Source organism: Atractosteus spatula, chromosome 3, assembly GCF_055471065.1.
Source record: "Atractosteus spatula isolate fAtrSpa1 chromosome 3, fAtrSpa1.hap1, whole genome shotgun sequence".
Lineage (NCBI taxonomy): Eukaryota > Metazoa > Chordata > Actinopteri > Semionotiformes > Lepisosteidae > Atractosteus > Atractosteus spatula.
In genome coordinates this window covers 72,004,562-72,025,341 of record NC_142708.1, presented here as the reverse complement: position 1 = coordinate 72,025,341, position 20,780 = coordinate 72,004,562, and the positions used below count along the sequence as shown (strand labels likewise).

The 20,780-nt window shown below is 46.9% G+C and overlaps 2 protein-coding genes across 4 annotated transcripts; both read right to left on the bottom strand.

Annotated features, from left to right (window-relative positions):
* Positions 1-91: 91 nt before the first annotated feature.
* On the bottom strand, positions 92-12,232 carry LOC148838665 (delta(14)-sterol reductase TM7SF2). 3 transcript variants are annotated; one of them, XM_088911753.1, is made up of 14 exons: positions 11,961-12,232; positions 11,022-11,144; positions 8,237-8,296; positions 7,319-7,427; positions 6,944-7,131; positions 6,193-6,247; positions 5,723-5,787; positions 4,726-4,858; positions 4,203-4,306; positions 3,188-3,307; positions 2,760-2,928; positions 2,266-2,346; positions 1,415-1,537; positions 92-607 (listed from the first exon to the last, which is right to left on the bottom strand). In XM_088911753.1, the coding sequence occupies exons 3-14, from the start codon at positions 8,261-8,263 to the stop codon at positions 447-449; spliced, it is 1,335 nt and encodes a 444-aa protein (XP_088767879.1). In that variant the 5' UTR covers positions 8,264-8,296; positions 11,022-11,144; positions 11,961-12,232; the 3' UTR covers positions 92-446. The 3 variants fall into 3 exon arrangements, 2 of the variants coding, with proteins under 2 accessions (XP_088767879.1, XP_088767880.1); XM_088911754.1 differs by having other exon boundaries at positions 8,237-8,292; XR_016090856.1 differs by lacking the exon at positions 92-607 and having other exon boundaries at positions 1,455-1,537; positions 1,726-2,346.
* A 1,657-nt stretch (positions 12,233-13,889) lies between these two features.
* LOC148838664 (WD repeat-containing protein 20) lies at positions 13,890-20,157 on the bottom strand. The gene is made up of 4 exons (XM_088912357.1): positions 19,751-20,157; positions 16,810-16,992; positions 15,071-16,438; positions 13,890-14,406 (listed from the first exon to the last, which is right to left on the bottom strand). Exons 1-4 carry the CDS (start codon positions 20,138-20,140, stop codon positions 14,359-14,361), a joined length of 1,989 nt encoding a protein of 662 aa, XP_088768483.1. The 5' UTR covers positions 20,141-20,157; the 3' UTR covers positions 13,890-14,358.
* Positions 20,158-20,780: the final 623 nt, after the last annotated feature.

The window sequence follows — 20,780 nt, the reverse complement described above, 5'->3', positions numbered from 1 at the left end:
TTACTAGTCATTTACTGCTCAATTATATACCGCCTAACGAACATGAAAACCAAAACATATGCTCAAATATTGTTTTTTTAATATCCAGAAATTGGTATCTCCCATTGTCTTCCCGGTGAGTTTTGCCCAGGTGCTCTGGTCTCCTCACACGTGCCAGATGCATGCTGGGTGTATCAGTTGGTCACTACGGCTCTCTAGCCGTCACTAGGTGCGTGTGCAGTCCCTCCATGTGCCCTGCGGTTTCTGTGCAGGTTCTAATCTACATTGGCACCTCTGGAACCAGGAATAGCAGCTTCCTCCTAGTTGATGGATAAATTTGTTAACATTGATACAAAAGAAAAACCCCATGACTATAAATGATCGGATTGACATGCTTTAGAATTTTAATCTGTTATGCTCTCTTGAGTCCTGTGCACCCAAGAGCCCCCGCTGCTGCCCTGTGATGCTCAGTGGACATGTGGGATGAGCTTGTGTGGCACCCTGCGGCAGTACTCTTCCCAGGCTCCCCCGTACTTCAGGTGGCACTCCTCCTCGATCTCTGCTGCCCTCCTCCACAGCAGGCTGAAGCAGTGCAGCGCGGGCAGATAGGGCACCAGGCTGCTGAATCCTGCAACAGCAACAACATCGTTCAGCGGCTGCTCATTCATGGAACGGACTCCCGATTCCTCTACGCACTGTTGCAGTTCTCCGTTCGCTTGACGTCTTTGTGTGAGTGTGTGTGCTGCCCCACATGGAGCAGTCCCGAGTACAGAAGGGTCTGCTGGCCCGGCCATGTCGATCGTGCAGGGCCTGACCCTGACGTTCGTGGAGCAGGCTGCAGGAGCATTGTGGGAAAACTGATAAGTTCTGCTCTGCTGGATGGATTTCACCCTAGTCAGGCAGGGTCTGCAACACATACAGTATATACAGTATATACATACTGCATATAGGAAATGGACTATGAAAAAATAGGTGTTATTATTTGCATTTCCTCTTGATTATATACATGCAATGTTTTGTCTGCCAAAAGGAACATGGGTGTAATCTGTAAACTGGTGTGTTTGTCTGGAAAACAAAAAACACTAAAAAAACAGGACCCACCCATATCTTACATCTTAAGATGAAAAAACTTTTCCTAACACAACAGTGTTTGTGTTTACGCATATAAATCAATCTCAACGTTCAGTTCGGTTTACGAATAGCTCTGCTCCAGTGGTAGACGTTCCTGCCCCCGGATCCTGAAGGTTTTGCAGGGCCTCTTGAAATCCTTGACAGTGAAATGCCAAGGGAGACTTGTCGTGCTCATTTTGGAAAAAAACGTTGCCTTAGTGTCGAAATGAACAGCTGGGATTGAAAGAAAACTGTTTGTCCCGGTAGCCACTGACGACCAGGGTGGCAGCACTGATCTACGTCTTATGAAAGAAGGACCACCTACCGCAGGGCAGACACCAGGCCAGCGTTAGGACAATGTCGCCCAGGTAGTTGGGGTGTCGGACCCAGCCGAACCATCCTGACGCCAGCAGCTTCTGCCCCGTGTGGGTGGGGATGGTCTCCAGATCTGTGTTGGGGGCGATGACGGAGACATTACCCAACCCCAGCCAGAGTGACACAGTGCAGAAACACCCCTCTATCCCCATTGTCTACTGCTGAGTCCTGGGCACCTGGTCAAGCCAAGCACCTGAAATCTTCTGTATTTCTTTCCATGGGACGTTATTATTACAACAGTAGGAGTCATTTTTAACTTACTGCACAGCTGCCTTTAGCTGAGGTAGTGATTCTCACTCCCGGTTGCTGTAGAGCCACAGGATCTTCTGGTTTTCCTTCTGCCTCAGCTTGTAATTACTTTACTGAATCAATTACTGGCTTAATTGACTGTAATAGCAATTTTTTCCATGCCTCCAATCACTGCGTTTGAGCTCCCTATAAAATCTCAGAACCACATGGTTGCAGCTCTGCAGGACCGAGAGGAAGGATCAGTAATTTAAGGTGGCTCACAGTACATTCAAAGAAATACAGGATTTTAAAATACGCACCATATTCCAAAAGTCCAGAAGTATAGAGAAGTGAGGTTTAGTGGACGACAGTACACAAGACAATGTCGTGAGCAAACAAAAATTAAAGTACAAAATATTGTATATAGTTTCATAACAAACACGAGCATGTAACGGAAGGGTTTTTTTATATCGTGCAAAGCAGCTTGGATTCTAAAATAGAGAATTAGGTTCTAGCTGGATAACATAAACTAGGCTGGTTTTGGCCTAGACAGGTGCTTAATCGCAGGCTTACGTGCATATGCGTGGTCATCTGGGTTCCTCCTGAAGCCGTCCTTCTGATCGTTAGACAGGTAATACACCAGGAACCCGAAACCTGGCAGGGACCGAGAGTGAGCAGGAGACTGAGCCAAGTCATTTCAGGTTTATTCACGCGCAGTTGAACTGCAAGGCATTCAGCTAAGGCACAGAAGGCATACGATTAAGACATACTGAGTTATTCTTTTTTTTCCCCTTTTTTTACCACTTATTTGTAGATCTCAGTAAGGTTATCGGCAACTCTCGTGTGATCCGCATGGGCGCCTGGATCTCTTCTATTTCCTAGGGTAAATCCCCATTCAGGCATCTTGAGAAATTTGAGTTTTAACATAAGAAAGAATTGTTTTCTAAAACATGGAAATCTAAAGAGCAGCTCTAAAGTACCTGTAACCTTGCTCTGAGTATACCTGCGCCTGCTAATACCCACCCTACCCAGACGCCGCTCGGACAGTCACGCGGAGTCCTTCTTACCGAACAGCAGGCAGGTGGGGACGGTTGTGAGGAGGCTGAGGGAGGAGGGCTGGTTCAGCAGGTAGTACGCCGGGAGGCTGTTGAAGAAGGGGATCCACATGTATTCCCCATGGATCATGATGAAGCCGATCCCGTCCTCGGTGTACTCCTTCGTGGGCAACACTGACACCTGCAGGACACCGACAGACACACCTAGCAACGGGTTTTCCCCAGCTTTGTTTGTGCTCTTGAAGCAAAGATTTTTGTCTCAGATGTCCTGAAAGCAAAACATGGATGAATCTCGACTGTCAAAATGTAATGCATCATGCCTTCACTGTTAACTGTCATTACCATTTGTATGAGAGCACCCAGCTCCTAACCCCCCAGGTGGATCAAGTTATCTGGGTGTCTGATATCTGTCCCTGTTTTTTTTTTGCCTGGCCCAGTACCTCATCGATGAGAAAGTCCAGGATGTAAATGAGCTGGAAGGTCACCACCAGCAGCAGAGAGAGGGACGGCGTTTCCTTTCTCTCGATATCTGTCAGCAGATAGGAGAGGTCCACAACCGCCTAGGGTGACAGGGCACCTGTCAGAATACTTTATAATAACTGCATTTTTATAAGTAGCTACTGGATTGCAATTAGGACTAGCAGCAACAGCAGAAGTAGTATTCTTAATACAGTACACCATATTCAATATGGTAGTGTTCTTCAGTAGTATTCTTTATACATTCATTTAACTGACACATTTATTAAAAATTAAATGCAGCCTCATTCAGTTTTAATAACTTCATATCATTTTCTTAAGCTGCAGAATAATCACTGATGCTTTTTATGATTTCTTAAACCAGTTCCTTCTTCTGACTTTTCCCATTGTGTTGTGTTTCCAGCAGGCAGTGTGCAGCCATGTGTGGGTCGAGACTCTGGGAGCCCTGTACTAGAGAGCTCAAGTCCCCCAGTTGAGATGCAAGATACTGCAGGCCAGGGTGGTCCAGTCCTAATCTTGGAAGGCCACTGTATCTACAGGATTTCATTCCAGCTCCGCTTTTTGACATGGAAAGCAGCTCAGTTACTGGCTTAATTGGACTAATTTACCACTTTCTCCCAGTACATCAGGTCCTGCTGCTGTAAAGAGACGTAGAGAGCATATCACATCTCCAAGGCCAGAGTTGGACCATCCTGCTTTAAGCAGTTCAGTAAAAAAGTGTCTGTGGGACTCTATCCTGCTGTGGACAACTGTTCGATCGATGGGGAGTCCTGTGCTTTCAGTGCCTGAAGCAGCCATACTCTGGGCCTGTGAGCCGCTTAACCCTCATGAAGGCCTCCAGGGCTGATCGCACAGTGAGCGCTGCTTCGGTGATCAAGCTATAGATGTGTTTCCACAACCGTGAAGGCTATATGGCGCAGAGCATCATAACCAACAGCACACGTTCGACAAAGTACTGTAGAAAATCTGGTGACTCACCCATCCGATGAACCCAATGCGCACCATTGCGAATTGTTTCAAATCTATTTGACCCAAACGAGGGTTAGCCTCCCGGCCCAGAGCAAACTCCTGCAGAAAACTGCCTAGCAACCAGAAATGAATAAAAAAAAAAACAGAACAGTAAAAAGATTCCTTTGACATTTACCATCTCGTCACCTTTGAGCCCATATAACACTACAGGTTAGTCTTTCAAACAATGCAATGCTTTAAGAGTCATGATATTTGTATTAAAATCCTTACAGCTTTAAACTGTACTTCTTCTGGGATTTTTTCCCCTTAAGATTTTGGTCAGTTTATCCAAAAGAAACTTCCTTCTAAACCAAGACCAGCAGGGACCTCCTGCCCCAGGAGGCTGTGTGAGAATGAGCAAGTTCTCCAGCCATGAGCGATCACGGTGCTAGCCTGGCTTCCTTCAGGACAAGATCCTCAGATCAACCAGCTGCTCTCGGTGGTAACCTTTCTTCTGTGCTTGTGTCCTTATCAAACAAGTGTGAACACGTACTCTTGTCTCCGTAGTCGACCAGCTCCTCCGGAGGGATGCCGAAGGATCTGAGGTGCAGGCCTACGCTGATCACCAGAGAGAGGGCAGTACAGGCGTTGACAATCTGAAGGATCCTGCTGCTGACCAGGGAACCCTAATGAGGCAGCAAGTAAACCTTTCGTTTATACAGTGCCTGAAGCGGCATACAGTTCCACAGAGAGATTACCAACACAAGAGGACGATGTCTACAGTGGCAGAGAGCTGAAATTGAATGGGAAACAGTCTTCATTCTTCAGAAGCTCATGTATCGCCATGGAGGTACCCCCCAAGGCACTGTACAGTAAAAATAACAGGAAACACTGCCAAACATTCAGGGTATACAGTACAAAATAGTGTTCAAAGACTGACATGTCAATAACAAGTTGTATTTCATTAGCCATTGATTAGCTTGAATGGGAAAGATCTGCAGTACAAATGTACTAATTTTTTTTACTATTTTTCCAAACAGTGGAGATGGGGAGTGAGAGCTACACTGTCTTTCTGTTACCTGTGAAATCCAGTCCATCTCTTCTAATGTATTTTCAGCCCAGTGTTACCGCACAACTGTGGGAATTGCATGCACAGTAGCTACAGTAGCATGCTTTTGGAAGTGGCTGTGCCATTGAGCGCTGGATTGCTCCTGCTGAGTGATGTTTCCCAAGTCACTATCAGTATCTGGACGTGATGTCTTTGCTTGTGTCAGTTTAATTGCAGCCAAAACAATTTGGCTGGGACGAGACCGAGACACTTTTAAATTGTAGTTGATTGCTTTCATTTGCAGAAATTATAGCTTGAGAAAGCTAGATAAGAATTCACAAATGCAAAAACGTGGTAAGATGTTTTTTGTTGTCGGGGCTTGATTAATGTATCCAATTTCATGGCCACTTCTCCATTTGTTCTTTGTCTTTCTCTTGTTAAATAACCGTGAATGGGATTGTCAAAGGTTTCTCTGAGAAACAAACAGAAAATGCACTTTCACCTGTATGACACCAGCATACCACAGCCCACCAAGGATCACAAGAGTCACCACAAAGGCATGCAGACCTGCACAACACATACAGCATCTCAGTCTACAAAATACTTGCCATGATAAACCTTCCCCGCTGATCTACAAACTTCACGAAACGTTCATGACTTCAAAACACTGCTTACTGCAATTCAAATTAATTTTAATGCCATGAAAAATGTACATAAAATGTCATAGACATAAAAGCACATACTGTGTCTTTCTAGGATCCTGCCAGCTACATTTCCAAAATAATGTTCAATTGAATTGTTTACGGTTTGGAAGCAGAGGGCCATGTTGCTTGAAATGTCATTAATATTATGGATTTTGTTGTTGCCAACAGATTATTATTTTTGAGATAGATAACAGTTGTAATACTGGATATTAAAACATGCGAGGAACTAGATTCTGACCATATAGAAAGACAAAACCAGTTTCTTTACCGTTAATATTATACTGAAGAGGTTTCCCATTGTGAACAGCTTTGCCTTCTACCACCTAAATGCAGGAACAAATCAGTTATTTCAAACTGTATAAGTGAAAAACAGGTCTTAAATCACATATAATCGTAGCAGGTTTCAGGGGGTTGATTCTTACCCAGGGAAGTCAAACAAGGCACAGTCGACATCTCATTAGATCTTTCTGCTAGAGAGTCCAGCTAGAGGGACAGGCTTTGTATGAAGTCAGGCTACACAATTCCACCGAGTGAGCATTGCTCTGTTTTGGGCTTGCTGTTGTGTCTCAGTTGAACTCTTCCAGTGTTTTCCCTCTCAGTGGAGACCAAGAGTGAGAGCCCTAAAAACTGGGACTAACTGACAGGTGACATAGCTTCTTCCCCCCGGCTATAACTCTCATCAACAAGGACACTTCTCACATTCCTTCCCTGTGACTAGTTGCACCTTTTTATTCAATGGCACAAGCCACTGATACTTTTTGTAAATATATACATTACTCATTGTACATTTTATTATTCAACTGTATATACTTTTAAATACTGCATATGACTGAGATTTGTTTTTATCTGTAGGTTTTTTCTTTTCTTTTATTGGAATTTATGTTGACACCGAGAGAAATTCCTTGTATATTTTGTACTTGGCAAATATTAACTCCTAACCAAGCTTTTAATTGTCAAACGGCAGGGGGGCCTTGTTAACGCTCACGGAACGCTTCTCCTTATGGAGGTCTGGGGCTCACCTTGCCGAAGGGGATGTGATAGAGTGCCCCCTGCAGGGCGGTGAAAGCCACTACGAGCCCCAGCGCTCCCCAGTCCCAGAGTCCCTCTGCTTCAGAGCCAAACAGCCTCCAGGGCTCCGAGGGCGGAAGGCACTTGTCCAGCAGCCACATCACAAACACAGACAGCAGGAGGCAGACCAGCGCAACGTCTGGCACGCAGACACAGGGAGCAAGAGAGGAGTCAGACACAGGGAGATCAGGCAGGCCTAACGCTTTCCTGCACTACCACGATTTTGTTCAAAACAGAGTCGCAGAACACCAGCCAGCGAGGTAATGAAAGATGGCAGGACTTAAAAAGAAATAAAACAGAATATTCATTCTTATAGGGAAGCTTACGGATGTTGTTCCAGACACAGTGCACTTTGCGATCCGAACTGGTATTCCCATTTCCTATTTCTTCGGGAGAATCATCCTTCCTCTTACGGTGCACCACCGTTTCATTAATCTGAAAAAAGCAAAACCCAAAGAAAAATTTGAACCTGAGCCCATTATTCACTGGTCAAGGATATTATCTTCCGTGAGCCCACAGATGACCGACGAGGCCAGTATGAAGCCCAATCCATCGTTCAGGATCCCCACCATCCCGGCCACAAACTCTTCTCCCCCCTGCGCTCCAGCAAGCGGTACCGCACTGTTAAAGCACCGACCACTAGGCTGTAGAACAGCTTCTATCCCACCGCAGGACACATCCTCAACAGCTACAGTAACTGCAGGGCCTCACACTCAGCATCAACATCTCAGCATCTGCACTCTACACTTTTGCATGGACTACCCTGTTTTTTTTTCTCACAACTGCATATTTATTGTCCCACAACATATTTATTTTTTCCTGTTGTTATTATTTATTATGTTTGTACTGTCCACATCGTGTGGTGTGTTCTGTTGCTCTGTGCGTGTCCCGAGAGATCGGCATGCATAAGAACTCCAATGTACGTGTACATATGGCAAAAAACTCCTCCACTTCTCGTTCTGCGAGACAGTCCGCACACTCTGTCAGGTTGGACAGGTGTTGTCTGTGGATATTTCTTCCTGAGTGCTTTCTCCGCTGTTTCAGCTAGACAATTTTTAACTGCATCCTTTTCGTTTGTTTTCATTTTTTGCTGCAAAGTTTAGTTGCCTCCTTGGAGCTTGATTTTGAATAAATATATTCCAATATGTACTGCAAATTTTCTCATGTTTCTATGAAGAAAGTCAGTGGCATGTTACTTGGAGGTGCCGGCAATGTCTGATAGCAGTCCTCTCTCCCGTTCTCACCTGGCTTGAAGTGAGCTGTTGTTCCATTGCGGCCAAGTGCTAAGATATTCTGGATCCTGTCTTACAAGAAACAAAAACAAATGTGACTTAAAAAGTGTTTTGTTTCCCCTTTACACTGAAAAAATCCCTTTTAAAGCTGAACATTTTGCTCAAATGTTTTTTTGATGATGTGTGCTGTGTATATTTCCAGAAGTACATAGGTAGGAATGACCTATACTGAGCATGAAAAAAATACTTTACATTCAATAATCTGACAGCCTAGAATCTGACTGTTGTTGCAAATCTCAGAGTACATTATACCTGGAGTATTTTGCTTCTACAGTAGAATAATTAATTCCACTCTGGTGGGCCTAAACAGATCCCTACAATTTAATTGATTGACTGCAAGAAATAGCCTGTTGTGAGGGTTGGTGAACTCTATCATACAGTACATGACTATCACATTCAGTGCTTAAAATGAGGAAGAATGCCTTTCCAACTTGTTTAATGGGGGAAAAAACCATTCTCTTTGTGGCATATAGACATTGGAGCACTATTTGAGTGAAGGACAATCATATATTGTTTACATCCTAATCCTGTCATTCTGATGAAGCACTAGGATCACATAATGGAACAAGTAAGAGGTTTATTCCATGCTGAAAAAAAAGAAGAAAGAAAACACAACGTTTCGGCCGTGGAGCCTTCTTCATGCTGACGCAGCTACCCACCTGAACTACAGTAGGATCACAATGCTACTGTGCATCTATTGACTATAGGGTTGCTTGGTTTTACCTATGCTTATGGCTTGTTTGGTTGAAGCCCAGCTTAAATCCAATTGTTTTACTCAAACTTTTACATCCCTTTTGAAACAGCAGACAATACCATACTTTCGTAGTGGAAAACAAAAGAATAACAGCTGTCGTTCCAGAGGGTGACCGTACAAGCCTGTGAATGAATGAAAATGCTTAAGTGAAAAGACCACTTTAGCAGATAGATTCAGGGAGCATGGTTACTTTTATTTTACAAAGTATTTTGCTTGCTGAATAATGGGATATGGATAATTAATTAGTTGATTGCCCATATATAGTGCTTTGTCTCCCAAATGATCTGGAAGTACTTCACATATAGGAGGGGACCCAGTACTTCACCCACCACTGCAGTGCAGTCCCACCTGGGTGACACAGGGCATCTGCAGGCTCTCTGCCCCGCAGTCCAGCACGTTAGGGGACAGAGTAGGGAATTGCTTCACCACCTGAATTAAGGGGAACTTCAGGGAGGCCATATTGAGCAAACCTTAGTGGAATTTAAGAAAGGCAATTGGGTAACACAACTGTTCTTACAAGTGTGTCAACATGTCCTATAGCTCACATACTGAAAGGTTACATACATTGAAAATTCGATCCACAATGAAAAGCATCACCTACTACAACACTTATTGACTTTTCCTGAGGTCTCCTATCCTGGTACTGACCAGAACAAGCAAAGCTTAGTGTCTAAAATCTGAGATCAGGCCACAAGGTGGTGAATCTACAAGGTTTCCGGTCGTGAATTGTGATTGAATCTTTTTTAATTTTCTTGCAAGCTCCTGCACTGTTTTCACAGCTGTGATAATCCAGACAACAGTGTAGCTCATTGAGAGAAATTAACAAGAGTGGTGGACCCTGTTTTTCTTAATTCGCATGAAAGTTCAGAATTCTGGTAGGTATGAAAAGACACCCTGTGCCAATAACAAATTGGTTTCACTTATAACCCCGTTTAACCATCTTTTGTAAATTTGAGATAAGTATCACTTAATTCTTGTTAATTTGTGAAAGTGTTGTTTGTGTGTTTGTCAAGGCCCTTGCAAAGATTAAAAGTATTATCAATTTGTATCATAAAGAAACAAAAAGGAAAATTGCGGATTCCTTTGTTAACGATTCAAAGTGAAATGGCAGGAATTCACCACTGTCCTTAGGGAGAGTTAACAGTGAGCCTCCGTGCCTACTGTAGTCGCACAGACAGGGAAGAAAAGGTTGGGACTGTAGAAGCCCTTAGCAAAATCTAAAACCTTTACACCCGTTCAAATTAAAAAAGTAGCACTAAACAAAGTCACTAAGGGGATGTGGTTAGGTATACAATGAATAACCCAACTCTCATCCAGCTCTGTGTGGACACGTGGAGAAATAAGTTATCACACAGTGTTGCACAAATGGTGAAATGCACTTCTGTATCCTGTGGCTCACGAATCACTGATAACATCTAGAACAGCAAAAAAGCATTTGAAAAAGTCCTAGTGCATGTAAAATCCAATCCAATATTCAGCCCCGTCTGTCTCCATCAGAAAGATCTGTGATACTAAACCAGGGCTGCTGCTGTTCTGTAGCACAATAACACATTTATACTGTAGTGATGACAGGGGACTGAAGGACTGATTTCTGAACTGTCTGTTTACAGACTTAGGTATGTGTGTGTTATATGTTGAGAGACCATACTGGGGAGTTTCTGGCAGTAGTCATGGTTGTGAGGAATTGCTGTTCATTTTCGGCCCACAGGGACATGTCTGTTTTAGTTATGATGACAGTTATTCTTAAAATGCAAGAAGCAGCTTATGTAACTACAAATGAACTGATGCAACAAACAGTGGTGAGAACCCTGCACCCAGGACTTTACAATTTGCAGTTTTCATTGCTGACCTTTTGGACAGGATTTCCTTTTGTGCAGATTGTTAAGGAGTATTGTTATGACTGTGGACTGGATTCCACATTTCTCTTAGAATCATTGTCTTGATTGCTTTAAAGTTCTCTCAGTGCTCTGACCTGCCACTTACCCGTTTACAAATGCAATCAGTCTGTCGGTCTGATTTTGAAGTGCTGGTTGTGGCTTGACACCTTAACACTGTGGGGCTGTGCCTCATATGACCGAGAGACTTAAAAAGAGATAAACCCTTTGCCTGGTAAATGGAAACATTTTAACAATGTAAAACAATTACATGATGGGTCACAATTGCACAGTAAATGTTTAATTAAAAAAACACTAAATACATACTGCACAAAGAATCTTTAGGTACTTGTGTATTATTTTCTTTGGCGTTTAACACATTTCCAGCATCAGTTAAAATAATCCAAATTTCATGTACTGTACAATAATATTTTAATTAAACAAGCCTTTCAGGTAAATTATATGGAGGATTACATTTACATGCTATGAAATTCAGAACGTCTACATTTGCTTGTAAGCTTATCCTAAAATTCTTAAGATCTTTAATTCTTTTGCCACATTCGAACACATCTATGGGTTTTACATTCTGCATGTGCAGGTCAGGGAAATTCCTGTGTTCCTAGTTTTAGCTCAAATATCTGTGTCCTTTACAAAGAAAAAAAATAAATTGTAAATACAATTCCTCAGGATTCTTGCATTTCTTGGCGTAAATAAAAAAATGACAATTCCAGTTGCTTGTGATACTTTTGCAAATAATCCTCTCGAGTCAGAGGACGACAAAAACTAAACACAACTCTGACACCTCTTTAGCCCTTAAGGACCAGAGTTGAACACATGATGTAGTGCTGCTGAATTAATCAGTGGCTGACAAGCCTCTCCAGTCTTCAGCAACAAGTCATTTTGCTGACGAAGGCAAACACTGCAGGAAAGGACCCGGTTTTAAGAAGTGGCTCAATTACAGACGGGCTGCTTTTCTTCACACCACACCTGGCGGTAAACCCCTATTACCCTGGACGAAAAGGTCAGCTTTTAAATAAAAGCCACCTACCTGGAAGGAAGCAGTTTGCCGGAGTGATTCTGAGAATGCCGCCGTTCTGGATCAGAGACGAATGCGACTGTGCGGGCCAGCACAAGGAAAGAGAAGTGACAGATAAGACTCCGCTGCCCTTTCACAACCTCCTCTTTCCTCACCAGAACAGCTCCCGAATGTGAGGCAGAACGGCTGCGCAGTCCAGCAGCTCACTTCACGTCACCCCTTTCCTAGAAACCCAACTTGTTTCAGCTCTTCATAAACTAATGTTACAAATGTATCGACCCCACTCATTACTATTTGCTTAGCAAATACCCTTGTGCCGGATATACCAGCTCTTGCAGTATCGAAGCTGGTTATTCCCCAACTTTCAAGTTTAATTCATCAAAGGCAAGTGAATTCTTTGGGAGAAGAATGTTTCAAGTTGCTATGTTTAATAATAATAATGGAGAGCTGCACATACACGCACACACTTTTATTTCTTTTTCTGTGACTTGGGATATTTCATCTTGGCCCCTGTTGCATGCACTCTCCAAAAAGACATATCTCTTCATGCCAAAGACGATGAACGTTTTTAATAGCGGAAGTTCATCCTGCCACCTGACAAAAACACAACACACAGCACAAATCCGTTTTAGTGTTTCAGAAATATTCATAACCCACTGGCATCTTTGGTCTAGAGTAGAAAGTCTGCAACCCCCGTACCTGGAGATTCTGAAGGGCTTTCTGGTTTTCAAAGTTTTTGCTCACAAAGACATATAATGTTTAAAAGGTATCTACCGACACCGCCCCACAAACAACACTCCATGTCCTGCTCGCCAGAGATCTAGAGCAGTGGTTCCCAGCGTTGGTTCACGAGGAAGACAATGTCTGCTGGTTTTTCATCCAGCCACGTTCTTCGTGACCCTACTAATTGTTCTTCTAATCTGTTTTCATGCTGGGGCACATTTAGAAATTTGCCTCCAGCTCTGGAATGGTTGAGTGGGATTTGCAGCAGGAAATCAATCCTGTGCTTCAGAAGTGCTTTCATTCGGGTGTCTTGCCTAGAATGTGGCCGACTGGCTGTCTGCAGAAGGGAAAACGCTCTTTGTGGGAGGGCCAATTAGTGAGATCTGTTTACAACAACGGGGAAGTTGAGGACAGAGTCCGCCACGTTCTGCACACTGCTGTTTCTGGAAACGGCGTCCTTGAAATAAGGCATTTTTGACACTCAGGATGGACTGAAGACATAAGTACAATAGTATAAACAGTCCAGTTGATCAATGAGGTCATCGGTTAGCACTGGTGATTTGAAGCTCAGCTGGAATGAAACTGGCAAGGACAGTGTTTCTCCTGGCCCAGGCTTGGTACTCACTGGTATTGAGCTCTTTAAAGGAGAATGAACAAACCCTGCCAGTTGCATTTTTAAGTTTTTCTACTTTGTTTGGTTTAAAGCAACAGAGCTCAGTTCTTACAAGGCAACTTGTTCTGATGCAGCAGTTACAGGACATAGACCTAAAACTGAATGTACCAGTGGCAAAAGATGCAAGAGGGGAAGTTTTGTACTGAGCCCAGCCATATGAAATCGACAACCTTCCGTTAAACCACACTGGATGATTTCCAGTTTCCAGCTGTTCTCCCACTGTTGTACATGTTGGTGTTCAACCTGAGCAGGTCTCTGCATGCTGTTGTCTGAATCACCCGCAGATGTGTGTGCCTGCTCCATTATGTGCTTGGTGTTGTGGTTTGTTCCAATATGGCAGGGCTGAGAATGTGTACACTGTCTAAGGTATTCAGGCTGGAAGATGAGCAGCTGGGAAACAGGGGTGCAGCATGCTGGTTGACAAATACACCAGTTCTGTATCAACAGGAAAGCATTTTAAAACAGATAAACCCCCCTCACCACCCTGAGTTAGAAAAACGACTTCCCCTTCCACTAAAAACTCAGAACACGTGCATCTGACGAGCCTCATCATATACATCTGTTTTAATTGACATGACGTCACTTCGGGAGTTCTAACACACTACCACTACAGCTGCAGCTCTCTAGTCTCAGACGCTCAGCTTTAACTGTGTAACTCTGTACAATATATATTTTTAATATATTAAATCTTTTTTTTCCCCTTTAGATATTTAATACATCTAATCCTTTGCATATGTACAATATAAATTACTAGAGTCTGTATGTTAAAATAAATAAGATACAACAGTCGTGGCTTCGAAGTGTTTCACAAAAGGGAGGTCCCCCCCCCCGCCCAGCCCTGGCGTCCACAGAAGAACCGTGTCACAGGCGTCCCTTCCCGGCGGAGAGAGGGAGGGGGGGGGAGAATGAGAAGCAACACTTTGACGAACTGGCAAGTCTGTAGTCCTTGAGTTAACGGGCGAGAGTCCGTCACGGGCTCTGTGGCAAACGGAGAGACGAAGGTGTCCGCCGGAGCTATACCACTGTCCCACTGGGCGAGCTGCCGTTCTGTGCCGTCAAGCTCTGCGGATGGAGGGGGGGGGGGGGGGAAGATGAATACAGTTAACAGGATCCGGTTCATCATAAATACAGCCGAAAGGCACCAGGCTGCAGTTTAACTGCAATACGGCCGAAAGGCGCCAATTTGAATGTGGGTTTTGTCTTTGCATGCATGCTATAAAGATTACCACAAATTAAGCTCCCTTAAAGTGAAAAACGTTAGCTGATGGTCCAAATAAAATGTTGTTCTTTTTCAACTGGAAGACTCCCTTCACCAAATAATGCAGTGCAATCCAGTGTAAGTAACGGACAATGCTTTAGCATACTTATTTGGCGTGCCACTGTAATGTTTGTGTGTGTGTGCGTTTACGGCTTTCTTAAGTGAGCCGGGTAAGCATCTGAATGCCCTCCAATTCAGCTGTTGAGTCATACAGGGCTCAGCTGCAAGGACAACCAGGACACACTGTGGCTCCGCGGCACGATCAGGGACACGGACACCTGCCGCACTCGCTTGCCGGGCAAACCCGAGGTCATTCCTTGACTTTACTCCTGTTTGTGAGCTTGGCAAGGCCTATTCTGTCGCTGCTTTTGTGCACGAAGCACACAGGCCTCTGCTGAGGCATTCTGTCTTCAAGCAGGCCCAACCCAACTCAACCAGCGACCGTGCTCCTGGCCGGGCAGTACTCACAGCTTTCCCGGGACGCGCCCAGGTGCATATCAGACCCTCCTGGCAGGCGGTGATGATGCAGTCGTCCATGAACATGAGCACGGTCAGGCGCTCGTGCGCGATCTTCTTGCACACCAGCGGCTCGAGCAGGGGCACCTCGTTCATGCGCGGGCACAGCGTGGTGCCCAGCACCTTGGCGGCGTCCAGGCGCTGGCTCCGCGGCACCACGTTGATCTTGTCGTTGCTCTTGCTGATGTTGCCCAGGCTGTGGTAGCGCTTGTGCTCCTTCTCGCCGCCGCCGGAGGAGGAGGAGGAGGAGCCCCCCGACCCGCCGCCGGATTTGTCCGACTTCCTCTCCTGCAGGGAGAGCGTGGCGAAGCGGCCGATGCTGAAGGGGGCCCCCCCTGCCCCCCCACCGCTGCCGCCCCCCACGTCCGAGGAGGCCGGACTTTTCGAGGCGTTGGTCACAGCCGGGTGGGGGAGGGAGTTCGAGCGGGAGAGGGAACGGGGCAGGGGGGGCGGGTGGTGGTGTCCATGCCCAGCGGGGGCATCGCTGTTGCCCCCGCCCCCTAGATTGCTGCCCCCGCTGGCGGAGGGTGGAATGACGGAGTTGAAAGTGTTGGTCAGGGTGCGGGCGCGGGAGAGAGGGAGACGGGGGTACAGCACGTCCTCCGTCAAGTCCCACAGGCAAAACTGGGTGTCCTGCCCTACGGACCCGAAGCGGTAGGTGACCGAGGGGCCCCCGCCTTTGGAGCTGTGCCTGGAGAGCCGGGAGAGCGTGCTGCTGGTGCGCACCCTCCCGAAGTGCACGGCCTCCTGCACGTCCTCCTCGCTCCCGCTGAGCTCCCCGCGCTCCCCCTCCTCCAGGCTGGTGGTGAAGGGGTCAAAGGCCACCACGTTCACCCAGGACTTGTGCCCGTGGCCCCTGGCGATCACGCGGCCCTCAGCGAAGGACCACACGGTCACCAGGTCGTCCTCCCCGCCCGTGGCCAGGTACTTCCCATCGGGGCTCCAGGAGACGCACAGTAGCCCCCCGAAGTAGCTCTTCATCACGCCCTGCAGCTCCATGGAGTCGAAGTGGAAGACCCGCAGGCAGCCGTCCTGCCCCACGCAGGCCAGGTGGCCGCCGTCTGGCGAGAAGGCGAACTCGTTCAGCCCCCCCTCGCCCACCGTCCAGCGCAGCAGCGGGTTGCGGGGGGCCTTCGCCTTGCAGGCGCAGACGGTGAAGCCGTCGCCCTGCCGCAGCAGGGAGTACTGGGGGGCTGCGGTGCCGCAGGGGTGCTCCACGTTGTAGAGGTAGAGGTGCCCACTGGCGTGCGAGGCCAGGAAGAGGTTCTCCGACTTGGGCAGCCACTTCAGGCACGTCACCTTGGACTTGTCGATCAGCCTCTGGGTGAGGAGGGGGGAAAAGAGGGGTCAGACGTCAACGTGGGGAAGGGCAAAGACTCCCATGATTTCAGGGAGTCGCCCGTTGCTCGCTACCGAGAAAGCCTGCTCTCCCCCAGGGTAAAGCAGAGCCAGACAAGCTTCTCCCCCCCCCCCCCTCGGCCCTACTGACACCCGCGTCAGGTCTCTCGCCGACGTCACTCAATCCGGCGGGCAGGAGTCCCCGTGCGGATCAGGGGCCGAGGCAGCCCTGGACCGTGACGCAACTTGCCGAACGTTCCCAGATGCTGGCTGCCGAAGCAGCGAAAGCAACGGACTGGCGGCCCGCCCCCGCCAAGAGGACCAGAAAAGTGCCAGAAGTCAGCGGACCACACCTCCTCGTTGAAGAGCTTGCTGGTCTCCTTCTTGATGGGGTCCAGGTACTGCACCTGCCCGGCAGAGAAGCCCACGATGAGCGACACGCTGTCCGCCGTGGCCGAGTACTGGTTGAAATCGTGACACGTGGGCTGGGTGCCCTTGTAGATGCGCTTGTCGATGGGCTTGCTGAGGTCCACCGCCTGGAAGACAAGAGTGATGGGGGGGGGGGGGATACCACACGAGCTGTAATCAGACGGCAACAACGCAGCACCCCCGAAATCTACAGTAACTTTACAACCTCTCAGAGTCCGCACTCTGAGTGACACCGATGGTCACAACATAATCTCTAATGGATTTAGACATCAAAGCCAGCCAGACTCATGCCAACGATGCCACACGGAGGGGATCACTCAGGCAATAGCTTCTTAAGCTGCTCCTGTTGAAAGCCATTAGGCCAGTACGTCAGACATGTTCTAAAACTGCAGTTCCTCAAACCTGCTTACTGGTGGGTTTGGGCGATTTAAGAAACATATCTGAAATAGGACTTTCGGCTCTAAAATGCCCAGTGCTTGAATGGATTTTTCGACTTCTGAGGGATGGTGCAAGGACAAAATACCGCGGTAAAGGATCGGTGCGAGTTCAGTTTATTTGATTTTCAAATCGGGATAAGCAACGATCAGGAAAAAAAATAAACAAATACCAGGCTTTGCAAGATTTTACCTTGTTTTTTTACCTTGTTCCACTAGAGGGTGCTCAATGCAGATACATAGTTCTGTATAATCAGACCACTGCAGTTGGGTACTTATGACGGGTTGAACGCATTCTTCTTTTCTCACTTAGCAGCACAACTTTACAAGGCAAGGTCTGGCTGAGACGAAATACAGAAGGGAGCAAACAAGTCTCATCTAACCCACGTTATTGGGGGCGGAGCGGTGGCTCTGTGGCTGAGGATCTGCGCCTGTGGCTGGTAGGTTGCCGGTTCAAATCCCGTGGCTGGCAGAGGAATCCTACTCCGCTGGGCCCCTGAGCAAGGCCCTTAACCCTAAATGCTCCAGGGGCGCCGTAGAAATGGCTGACCCTGCGCTCTGACCCCCAGCTTCTCTCCCTGTCTGTGTGTCTCATGGAGAGCAAGCTGGGGTATGCGAAAAGATAATTCCTAATGCAAGAAATTGTAAAGGGTTAATAAAGTGATGTTATTATTATTATTATTCATGTCAACTGTCACACAGGTTAAAGAAATAAGCAGCTGGCATTAAAAGGGGCAACAGTAACAGAATCAGAAACAATGATGTCACAGAATTGGGCTCTAGACCGCATTTTCTGACATTTTTAACCAACCTTACCAGTACAAGAGTTCAAGTAATAGGTTTATTCCATTGATTCCAGTACAAGAGTTGCTTTCTACTGGGTTTAGTAAAAGAGAGCAGCGCTTTTTTAAAGACGCTGATTCTTGTAAAGGGCTGATTAGGTCACTTAATGAGCTCCTCCTGCTTGGTTATCGATTTTCCGAGAGCACCTCTGATTACAGATCATGCCTTTCAGAGCTTCACTGACCCCAGGGCAAGCCCGATCAGAGCACCAGGCTCAGCACTTTCCCAGTCACTGCAGCCTGGGTCTCTCTCAGCTTCCCCGGAAACAGGCTCCTTCTCACAGCTCTTCAGGTATGAAAAGCAGTTCTCTTGCAGGCCAGCAGGCCCATATGCACGTCACCAGTCTTGTACAAACTGGACTAATGTTGAACAAAAGCAAATGTTTCGGTTTGATTTTAGCTCCATGTGCCTGTGCCTGCAAAACCAAAGGCAACAAGCATGAAACATTCAGAACGTGTTGCCTGTACCCCCAAAAGAAATGCCCTCGCGTTCATAACGCAAAGCAACAGGCACTCAATGACAATACCCTCGCAGGTATCAACAAACACCGTGCTGTTCATGTGTCGTCCGTAGCTCTGAACTCACAATTGCCGTTTATCCACTTTCAAGGAGGAGATGGGTACGGGTTCTGTGTCCACACACGCACGTACTCAGTTGAGCTAAGTATGAAAATGCAATGCAGTATGCCAGTTAATCCAGGAATAAAAAACTGAACACATTCCTGTTCTCAACGCTCCCAACAGCGCCCTCTAGCGGCACCCTGTTTGCAAGAGCGCTACGTTCCCACCAATGAAAAACACCCAAATACGAACCAGTATGTGGAGGCACTGTCAAAGTATAAAGTATACGTTATTTCTGCCTAAAATAAATCCTTTCGCCTGCAATGCAATTGTCTTATTGTTGCGACTCTTCCCAAATATATGACAATTCTTAAACATCCTTCAACTTAAAAATAGCTTACCGATACTACAGGGCCCCGAACAGGGTGCGAATTTTGCAATACGGAGCTTGAACGCGTGAGAGAATCCGGCTGTGTGAATTGCTGGCTCTGCAGGCGTGAACGCCAATCGGTATTTTGGTACTGCATTGCCGGCGTACTTAATTAATGAAAGCAAACTTCTGAACACACAGTGCGTGTTACACTGGAAAGGCTCCCTCGCAGTTAAAATGAACCCTGTTTGTGCAGAGAAGAGGGCACTGCTCTCTCTGGCACGGTCCCCGACACAGAGAATGAATCAGGCGACAGCTGCTGCAGATGGGACCGCCAGCAGTTGTTAGACCTCACCAGACAGAAACACCTTAAAACAGCTACACGATTTACCGAACCCCCCCCGCCAACACTTGCTTTTCTTCATATAAACATGCACGGAGGAAAAATCGTTCTTGTCCAATGGAAGCAGTCCGTGGGACATAGCGCTTAACCTGCAGAAACTGGGCGAAAACGCCCCCTAACCCAATGCATTGTAAATTATACTCATCAGGCCAGGAGTTTCAAAAGCATTTTCCGTCACGTACAATCCGTAACGCTGTCTGAATTCCTTTGCCTCCTTTTTAGCGTGTTTTGTCTCAAACAATTTTATGACATTACCTTCTTGATGTTAGTGTAGGTGTAGAAATAAAGTTCCCTGCCAATATTGAAGCACACTCGTTCCGACTCCTCGCTCGGGTCTTCCGGCTGCAGCTTCACCATGGAGACCCGGACCGGAGGCAGGAAGCCGGCCGCCGAGGTGGAGGCGGCTGAGGCGGCGACGGCGGACGAGCCTGCCCCGGGCCCGGGAACCGGAGCCCCTCCGCCCCCACCGGGGATCGCGCCCGGCCCGACCCCGGGACCTGCTGCCGACCCGGCGGAAGGTCCCCGGGGTAGCCCGCCCCGCTGCTGGGAATCCGAGAGGGTGAGCAGTTTGTAAAAACCCTCCCTTGTCCGGAACTGGGATTTAATCTCATTGATATCCTTTAGAGCACCTCCATCACCGGCCATCTTTAATACAAACACACCGCACAGGAAGCGTAACCCGTGACCTGGAAATAATACCGCAGCGACAGCCCTAAAAGATGCATCGATGGCCGTAGTTTGCGCTTGTGAGGGTGTGTTGTAGTGTCTAGTTATTTACAGCGCCCTTAACGAGAACGACGTCTGTATGTCTTTACCAGTGCATTTCAGATTATTTCCCGATCAGGAATACTCCTGTTTTATCAGTTTTGCGCTTTTTCTGTCGATACAGTAACTATTCGTGTCTCGGCGAGGTATTGATGCTTACCAATCAGAGTTTACAAAAGCTGATGAGCGGTTCTGAAGGGATCACAAACGAACGGCGCCAGCTAACGCTATTTCTTGGTGACTTGCTTGCATGTGCGTTATAGGAGAGAAAAAAATGTTGCGCTAGGTTCTCCAGCTCCGAATGATACAGTGGGACATGTGTTCCGTCACCGCCCCCCCCCCCCCCTGCTCCAGATGTTTTCCCAGCTGTTGTTCAGTTAAATGAACACACAGCTCTGCACACCTGGCTTGGGGGGAGGCTGAGGGCGCTGTCCGGCAGAATTTAGTATTTGACCAGTTGCTCGGGCAAGGACAAAACGAACCTGCATAATTAAGAGGTTTCAGGAATCCTTTATTTTCT

What these genes read in the sequence shown, in the direction of transcription:
- LOC148838665 (XM_088911753.1), bottom strand. Translation starts at nt 8,263, where the DNA reads ATGGAACAACAGCTCACTTCAAGCCAG. An exon ending in AGATGACCACGCATATGCAC is followed by an intron (nt 1,538 to 2,265) that starts GTAAGCCTGCGA and finishes CCCCCAACACAG; the next exon opens with ATCTGGAGACCATCCCCACC. An exon ending in GGCCTGGTGTCTGCCCTGCG is followed by an intron (nt 608 to 1,414) that starts GTAGGTGGTCCT and finishes TTGCTGTTGCAG; the next exon opens with GATTCAGCAGCCTGGTGCCC.
- LOC148838664 (XM_088912357.1), bottom strand. Translation starts at nt 20,140, where the DNA reads ATGGCCGGTGATGGAGGTGCTCTAAAGGATATCAATGAGATTAAATCC. An exon ending in CCTACACTAACATCAAGAAG is followed by an intron (nt 16,993 to 19,750) that starts GTAATGTCATAA and finishes CTTGTCTTCCAG; the next exon opens with GCGGTGGACCTCAGCAAGCC. An exon ending in GGGCGCGTCCCGGGAAAGCT is followed by an intron (nt 14,407 to 15,070) that starts GTGAGTACTGCC and finishes CTCCATCCGCAG; the next exon opens with AGCTTGACGGCACAGAACGG.